The following is an 8,794-nucleotide window of genomic DNA, read 5'->3' on the forward strand; positions in this document are numbered from 1 at the left end:
ATTCCATGTTTCTATGATTCTGTGCTTTGTAGTTCACTACTGTTCACAGATGTAGCTAAGTTTTTTAATAACAATGACACAATTATTTCATTGGACTTCCAATTTTTTTATTTAACATCACAACATTGTAGCACAGTGTTTTAAATTATGCCACCTTCACATGGAAGTGGAAACATCATTAAATTTGTTTTGCTCTGGCCCAAGATAAGCAAGTTTTAATTATAACATCTTAATTATAACAGGTTTTGTGTAATTATTTCTCTTGAAAAGCACAGAGCTGTTAAGTTCCTTCCTAAATTGTAACTTTACACTTTTAAAAAACAGTTGCCCAAGTGCAATGGTGCAGAGGTCTAAATCCTCCCAGAAACAGAATGATAATTAGTTTCAATAAGCAAAACAATGTGACAGCAAATGGCTTAATATATGGAGTTAACTCAATCTTGTAAGTCCTTTCTGGAAATTAGTCCACCTGGGAAAGGACAATGACTTTCCTGATAGATCACTATAAAGGCTTCCATGTGCAGCTTCAACTGCAAGTTTGCAGCAGAGAGCAAATTCTAACTCTTGGCATCACATACCCAATGGAGCTGCTCATCCTGAGGGAATGGCAGTGTTTTCAACACTATGAAATCTTCCTCTGGCTCCCCAGAGTGATCCCTTCCTCCAGACCGTGCTGGACATCCAGAAGGGCTGAGATTAACTGAAGAAGGCATCACAGCTCAGGTAGGCATGGCGTCAGGATCTGGAGAACAGGAGGCAAGGCACTTCCAGGGAGCAGGGACACAGGTGGCCCTCCCTTTTCAAATCCCTGCGCACACCATGTGAGGGAGGAGCTGCTGTCACAGAACAGGCTCAGAAGGACAGGTGGGCTACATGGACCTGGCCATGCACAAGAGTGTGCCTGGCGGTGAGCAGTGAGAGGCTTGGAACACCACTTCCACTGTGTCCTGTATCCAGAGCCTCACCAGCAGGAGGGTTTCTAGCTACATATTGAACATATCAGTGGAGTTTGAGTTTAGCCAGCTGGAATGACTCCACTTAGGTGTAGGGTTCATAGGAAACCCCCAGTCTGTGGGTCTTGTTCAGGGTCAGCATTCCACTCTGGGGTCTGTGGGGCTCAGTGCACTCTACAGCATCTGAGCTCCTGTGGTTCCAAGCACTGGGATGGCATTTGCTTCAAGAGAGACTCTTTTAAAGAGGAAGATTAGTTTGAACACCTTGTTTTGCTTGCTTTTCCTTTTCTTTCTCTCTAACTCTGTCCAGCCCACTAAGATTCTTTTAATCTCAGACATGTAAATATTCTTTGAACATATCAATGATCATGCTTTAATTTGATTTACTAAGACAAGGCCCATGTAATCACATTGTCTAACCTCCTGCTCTTTCACGTCCCATCTCTTAAATCTGTTTGCAAATCTCAGCCAAGTTTGATAGAGCAAACAACCTTTTAAAGATATTAAATTCTTAAAAGCATTGTGAAAACTGGAAGCTGGATAGATTAAAAGTGGAAATTCAACATTTGGCTACTTTTGTGGCTTACTGGCAAGCTGATAAATACCCACAAGGTGCAAAACCAGACACAGCACACCACCCAGCAGAAAGGTGGGAAGTATGGGAAGGATAAAGTGATGGCATAGCTGGGAGGGCCATGGGATGCTGTGGAGTGACTGCTGGGGAATGGTTTCACCAGAGGTGACTCGCAGGAGAAGCTGCTTTATTTTGTAGGGAAATATCAAAAGCACAACTGACATCAGAGGAAGGGTCTTCAGATCAAAATCAGGAGGATCATGATTTGAATCTACCTTATTTGTGGCATCTGTAAAATCACTGAACTCTTCTATACTTCAGTTCCTCCATCAAAACAAGTGAAGCATTCAGAGCTCCTCATGTCATGCAGGTTGTCATTTATGAAAGCAGTTCAGTGTTTCTGATACTGGTCAGGGTGGGTGGGGAATGCTAAGCACACACAGAACATGCTAAAAGGTGGTGCACCTTTTTCCTTTCATCTTAACTCGGAAAGAAAAGAAATTGCAGGAGAAGGACTGGGCTTAGCATCAGTGTAAGATGAAAAATGGGTACCAGTAATCCCTGCTGAGTCCAGCACAGTGCCTCCTTTCCTGAAGGCTCGTTTAGAACAACAGTTCGTTTTTTGCAGGTTATGAAAGACACACTTGGCTGACAGCTGCAGGACAGCCCTGACAGTGAGGAGCGCTGGTTTTGACCTGCAGCCTTCTTGGGGCCCCAGGGTCAGCAGGTCTTGGACATTTTGCATCTAAAATTAAAACAAAGGCTGCTGTTCAGCAGTCTCGGGAGGAAAGACGGGGTTCGGCCTGTCTCCAGCTCCCGAGTGGCTGTGGAGAAGGAAAAGAAGGAGGAGGAGGAGGAGGATGGCTGCCTGCAGGGTGCACTGCTGCCCCGCTGCACCGCGCCCGCCCCGCGGGGCATCCCCTCCGGCAGGAGCTGCTTCTCCAGCTGGGCTGACACGGGTTTTTTTAAGCACAGCAATAAATAAGCCAAAATACACTGACTGCGGGCACGGCCCTGTTGAGTTTGTGTAAAATTAAATGTTACCCTCGTTAAGCGCCTGTGTTGCAGCGCAGCCCTTCAGTCACGGGGGGACGGAATGAAGCCACTGTTAGAAGTTCTCTGGAAAAAGAGCTACATGAATTATTGCTAAATTAGTTTATGTATGTGTCCAGTGGACTGTGTGACAGCTCTCAGTTGTTGATCTTGCAGTTTGTCCTGTCTAAATGTGAAGTTCATCGAGGGCTGAGGCAGAGGTCATACTGCCACTTGAAAAGGCATCCTCTGGAGTTTTGAGCCTGTGGAGCTGTTTCACATGAGGCAGAGTATGACTCATGCTAATGAAAAGGGTAAAGAAGATTTTTTTTTAAGAAATATATCGCAGTTAAATTAGTTTAGACAGCATGACATCAGAGAGTAATTAAATAGGTTTGTTGGAATTCCGTTTCCAATTCCAGAGTTCAGGTTTGTAAAAGATTTCTGAGCACCTGCAGGCCTCTGTGTGTGAAATATTTTCACTGGAAAGGATTCAAAACTCAAAACTTTAAAAAAACCTTTTAACACAGAGGCAGCATTACGCCATTCTTCCTTCTTGGAAAAAAAAAAAAAAACCCTCGGATTTAAACAAGACTCCTTCAAGTTTTCAGTCAGTTTTACAGAAGAAAACGAGGTGGTAAACTTTCTCTTTTCAAGAACAAGTTCTTTATAGCTGCTAACTAAAGTCAGGGGAGATCGTATCTGAGTACATGAGCATTTCCACTATGGGACTGGATACAAGTATTGAACAACGATATTTGAAATGTTTTAATCTCAAACGAAAACCATTTTTGCTAACTTTGGTTTTTAAATTCTTTTATGTTTTCTTCTGCCAAACTGGAGGAACCTTTTCTGATTTTTTCTTTAGTGGCATTCAGAGGAAGACCAGAGGATGAAAATCCTGCATTTTCTCACTTTACTGCTTTGGCATTTGACTTGGCTGTCTCTGGATCTAGTTCCTGGAGCGCTGAGTAATTCTGAAGCAGGCCAGGGTAATCTAGGATCTAAACTAGGTTTTTTGAAAGCAGAAGGAAAGGAGAGGAACCCCTCTGCACGGGCAGGTACATTGAGGACTGCAAGCCATGGATACAGTGCTGGGACCTCAAAGGCCAGGACTAAAAGCAGTGCTGTTCAGGCTGGAGCTCTGCTGGCCAAGAATGATGACTCAAAGAAGGTTCCCTCAAGAACAGCAGCCACGGAGGGCAAGGTAGGACATCTCCCCGGCAGACCTTCTGGAGTAAGGACAGTGACTCCAAAGGTTCAAAATCTTAGCAGCAAGGTGGCTTTGAAAAAAACTGGCACAAGCAGTACTGACACTGATTCTTTCAAAACCAAAAAGACTAAAGAGCCTGTAACCCAGAGGGAAGCTAAGGAAACTTTCCGACATCCCCCGATAACGCCACATGAATACATGCTCTCTTTGTACAGGACTCTCTCAGATGCAGAAAGAAAGGGTGTTAATGGAAGTGTAAAACTGGAGGCTGGACTTGCCAATACAATAACCAGCTTTATAGACAAAGGACAAGGTAAGAAAGGAGCTTGTGTGTGAGTGAGTGTGAACAGAGAGAGATGTCTGAGTGTGCTTATAAATGCAGAGAGTATTGGAAAATAATCATACTTTGGTAAAGTCAAATAGCTCTTTTTAATGTAAATGAAATCTCACAACTTTGCTGCAGATTTTGTCCTCCTGCCTTATCTTGGAAAACTCATTTACAGGCAGAACTAGATGGTTGTGTGGCAGCCAAAGAAAACATTTAGGAAGTATTTTAGATGCATATTGTGGAAAATCAATCAGTCTTTGAATGCTTAGGTGTTTAAAAACCTTTTGCATTTTTGTCTTATTTTCTTTCTAGCTAGCTGGAAACTTGCTCATGGAAACAGCTAATGTTAAATTGTAGTGTGCCTAAAAACATATAATATGCTAAGAACAGAGCTATTCTGTCAAAGAACCCCAGTCTGGTTTGTTCAAGGTAGAATTGTGAGGAACTACACTGCAGACCCAGGGGTCATTATGCTGTGGGGTGGGTGTATCTGTGCTACCTTAAAAGTTTCAGATAGCACCAAGGAGCCCATAGCTCAGCACAGGCTACCAGGGGTAATAACATCCAGGACTCCAGAACTTGCAGATTAACATTCCTGTTCCAAACACTTCTGGAAATTTGGGCTAGTGTCTGCTTTCACAGGAGAAATAACCAGTCTCACAATGAATAATGTTCACCTCACCACCCTGCTTTGGGAGCCCCATCTTGCTTCCAGTGACATGGTAAGAGTTTTGTCACATTCTCAAGGGAGCAACACAGCTGGTGAAGGAATTGTGATGAAAGACTCACCAAGACTGGATTTGTTTGCCATCTCTTCATTGATAGCTTGGCTGCTGGGAAGGGGGGATGCACTGCTCACAAGTGCTGCCTTCATGTTCCCAGCTTGCCACTGGAAGGCTCTGTTAATATCACCTCACTGGAATGAATATGGCTCAGCCATATTCTTTAACACCTGAAGCAAGTGTACGTAAAGTCAGGATAAAGAGAGGAATTTTTTTCTGCCCAGTTTGAAAAATTGTGAATTATGTGGGGTTTAGTTAATTAGACAATTATCCTTATCTCTGGAAGTTCCTGGGGATGCTGGTTTTAAAGGACTAATTCACTGTTGCATCATCTAAGGGTAAATTTGCTCATGTTTGGAGGCAGCATAAGGCCTGGCCACCGCTGAAGCTCTCTTTCAGTAATTTAAGTAGGATATGAGTGGTAAATAGGTCCTGTGAATGCTCAGCACTGAAAAAGTATTATATTTATATATTATTATATATTATTATAATATATAATTATATCATAATATATATAATATATATTATAAAATATATATTATTTTATAATAATCACAACTAACCACAATTTTGAAGGTAGAAATTGCCTACTGGTGAAAGAAAGGAGATTTCTACAAGGCAGACTCAGAAACTCATTTCGCTCATGAGTCCCTGAGTTCTTCTGAGTCCCTGCATGGGTCTGATCCCTTAGACAAAAATTGTTTTTTCTGTTCAGTGGGCTAACTTCGAGGCTTATAAGCAAATATGAGGAAAACCATTAAGAACTGAATAAGTGATATTGGTCTGTGATTGATATACATTTAAAAATCTATGTGCTTTTTTTAGATGAGCGAGCACCAACTATAAGAAAACAAAAATATATTTTTGACATCAGTGCATTAGAAAAAGATGGTTTGCTGGGAGCAGAGCTTCGAATATTGAGAAAAAAACCTTCTGATACATGGAAGTCTCATTCTTCTGGAAGAACTTCCCAAGTAAAATTATTTAGTTGCTCTACAAACAGACAAGCCTCAACACTCTTGGACTCTCGGACTGTCAGCATCACTGATACACCCAAGTGGGAAGTGTTTGACATCTGGAAACTGTTCAGAAACTTTAAAAATTTGGTTAACTTGTGTTTTGAACTGGAAACTTTTGACAGGGGGAGAGCTGTTGATCTCAGGAGTGTGGGATTTAATAGAACAGGAAGACAGGTCAATGAAAAGGCTCTGTTCTTGGTGTTTGGGAGGACGAAAAAAAGAGACTTATTCTTCAATGAAATCAAAGCTAGATCCGGCCAAGATGACAAAACTGTTTATGAGTACTTATTCAACCAGAGGCGGAAGAGAAGAGCTCCTCTAGCAACACGGCAAGGGAAGAGGCCCACCAAGAACCTGAAGGCAAGGTGTAGCAGAAAAGCCCTCCACGTGAATTTTAAGGATATGGGCTGGGATGACTGGATAATAGCCCCTCTGGAGTATGAGGCGTATCACTGCGAAGGGCTCTGTGAATTCCCCCTCCGATCCCACCTGGAGCCCACCAACCATGCAGTTATCCAGACTTTAATGAACTCGATGGACCCCGAGTCCACGCCCCCGACTTGCTGTGTCCCAACCCGGCTGAGCCCCATCAGCATCCTTTTCATTGACTCTGCAAACAACGTGGTCTACAAGCAGTATGAGGACATGGTGGTGGAGTCCTGTGGCTGTAGGTAGCAGAACAGTTGCTCGCGTGAATATGTTATGAAAGGTAATTTGACACATTGGACATAACTTCTCCTCAAACAAGGTTAACTAGATTTCTTACCCCTAGGGTAAGTATGTTTACAAGGATGTAGCAATAAATCCAGTGTTTCTGTGTCTCTCCGTGGACATATTTCAGTAGCATTTGGATGCTGTCACAGCTGGATTTAAGGCTGTGTGCGGCTGGCAACACAGGACTGACTCTAAGTGAAGTCCATGACAGAGAAGATGATACCTGTACACCTTGAGATCTCTTGCTTTTAGCCTTGAGGCAGTGGATAGAGATGATATCAGTGCACTGTGGGTATGACCTGTTTGTTCCTTGAACATTGTATTTGAGAATGAATTTCTGTCTGATTCCCATATGCTTTGTCCATTCATAAATGTGAGAAAAGAGTCCCAATGTTGAGAAGAGTTGTGTTCTGGTGTGCCCCCATCTTGGTGTAAATAGTTGCACTGTAATATGATTTCCTTCTGATTAGCTCTTGAAACTATGCATATATAAAAAGGGGTCATTAAATATAATATGTTGGTTTAGTTTTAAGTTTTACATAAAGATAGGTGATGCAGGAGGTGTTTGCTTCCATGTATGTTTTCCTCCAAGCTACACATCTTTCTTAAGTATCCACCTTTCCATTATTATGTAGCAAAATATATTATTCTGTATAAGGTCCAAGTTGTTCTCAAGTGCTCATAGTAAAAGCGTTCACTTATGGCATAAGATGTAATAAATTATTGACACAGTGCTGCATTGTGCCTAGCTGTCCAACTCTGCATAATTATAACGCAATTAAGAAATTGTTTTATGTTTTTGTACAATAAATACAAGTGAAAGGGACTTTTCCATGCAGCAGAATACCAGGGGTATGCAAAACATGTCTGTGTATTTTGCTGCCACAGAGAGAAACTGTGGAAACATTGAAAGAAAGATTTGAAAGGAAGGCCTGGTTTGACCTGGTGGGGAATGACACTGTGACTTGATGTGTTTAGGGCAAAAATGAGTTATGCAGATGGTTGCAAAAGAGCTTTGGTATCCTTTTATTCCAGCATCTAAGGACTGTGTGCTTGTATATCCTCTTTATCTATTACAGACATGGATTATAAATGGGATTGTCCCTGTAGTTTCCACCCACAAAGTCAGATACCAAATGTTCAACTACAGACATATCAGAAAGGTCCTATGAACCAACAGAAATTACTGAAGGAGTTTATCAATAGTACAAAATATAAATGCTAAGGTTTGATATTACTTAGACCACTGAGTCATAAGATTTCCTGGCTCTGCACAGCATCACTGGTGTGGTAGATGCAGGGAGCTGAGTATGACCCCCAAGGTCCTTCTGCTTAGTACCCCAGTCTGGACATGCTCAAGCTCACACCAGCAGCAAACAATCCTAAATTCCTGATCAATGGCCATAAACAGCGACATAAAGCTCTGCTCTTTCTCCTGCAGTCTCTGGGTAGCTCAGCCTTTAACCTTTAGCTTAGTGCACCTGGATAAGCAGCCTTGCTGCCAGACACCTGGGGAGCCCCCGTGCAGGGGACCTGCCCTGTGCCCTCACCTGCAGCTCAGGGATGCAGAACAGCCCTGCAGGGAGGTTTGGTCTGTAGGATTTGCTCCGTGGTCATTCCTGCTTGCAGAGACTGACACTGCCTGGCTTGGAGGGGCTGACACCGCTTGGTTTTCCTGCCTGCAGGGACTGCCCTCCTGCTGCAAACCCGGGGATCGGAAAGCTGCTCCTGCTGGGACGTGAATGCCCAGCATGCAGGGCAGCAGGCACACAGAATGAGGAGCACCTGAAGGTCCTTTGCAAAAAGTGTGTGAGAAATTCTGGTGGTTTATGGGTCTTTTTGGTGTGTCAGGGCTGCCAGCAGGGATTCCCCATCTCCTTCTGGACTCTCAGTGTCCCTTCCCAGGTCCTGCTCTTCCTCATCCTCATGGAGCCTTAGGCCAGGCACAGCAATTACTGACCCCAGCACTAACTGCTTATCACCAGCCAGTCTTTCAAAACTACAAGTCTAAGCTTTACTAAAACCTGATTTAGATACTGCTGATTTTTATTGTTGCTACAGTAGGAGGGAAAACATTCTTCTGCCAAGTGCAAAGCCAGGAGGGCACCTCAGGCTTTTTTTTCCCCCCTGATCTGTTCAAGCAGTTCTTTTACTGCTCCTGGCTGTTCTCAGGTGTGTT

The 8,794-nt window shown here is 43.1% G+C and overlaps 1 protein-coding gene across 1 annotated transcript; it reads left to right on the forward strand.

Annotated features, from left to right (window-relative positions):
- The first annotated feature begins 3,451 nt into the window (after positions 1-3,451).
- Positions 3,452-6,598, forward strand: GDF5 (growth differentiation factor 5). The gene is made up of 2 exons (XM_041490500.1): positions 3,452-4,085; positions 5,708-6,598. Exons 1-2 carry the CDS (start codon positions 3,452-3,454, stop codon positions 6,574-6,576), a joined length of 1,503 nt encoding a protein of 500 aa, XP_041346434.1. The 3' UTR covers positions 6,577-6,598.
- The last annotated feature ends 2,196 nt before the right edge of the window (positions 6,599-8,794 follow it).

The sequence above is a fragment of the Pyrgilauda ruficollis genome, unplaced genomic scaffold (genome assembly GCF_017590135.1).
Source record: "Pyrgilauda ruficollis isolate IOZ18807 unplaced genomic scaffold, ASM1759013v1 scaffold123, whole genome shotgun sequence".
NCBI classification, from domain to species: Eukaryota; Metazoa; Chordata; class Aves; order Passeriformes; family Passeridae; genus Pyrgilauda; species Pyrgilauda ruficollis.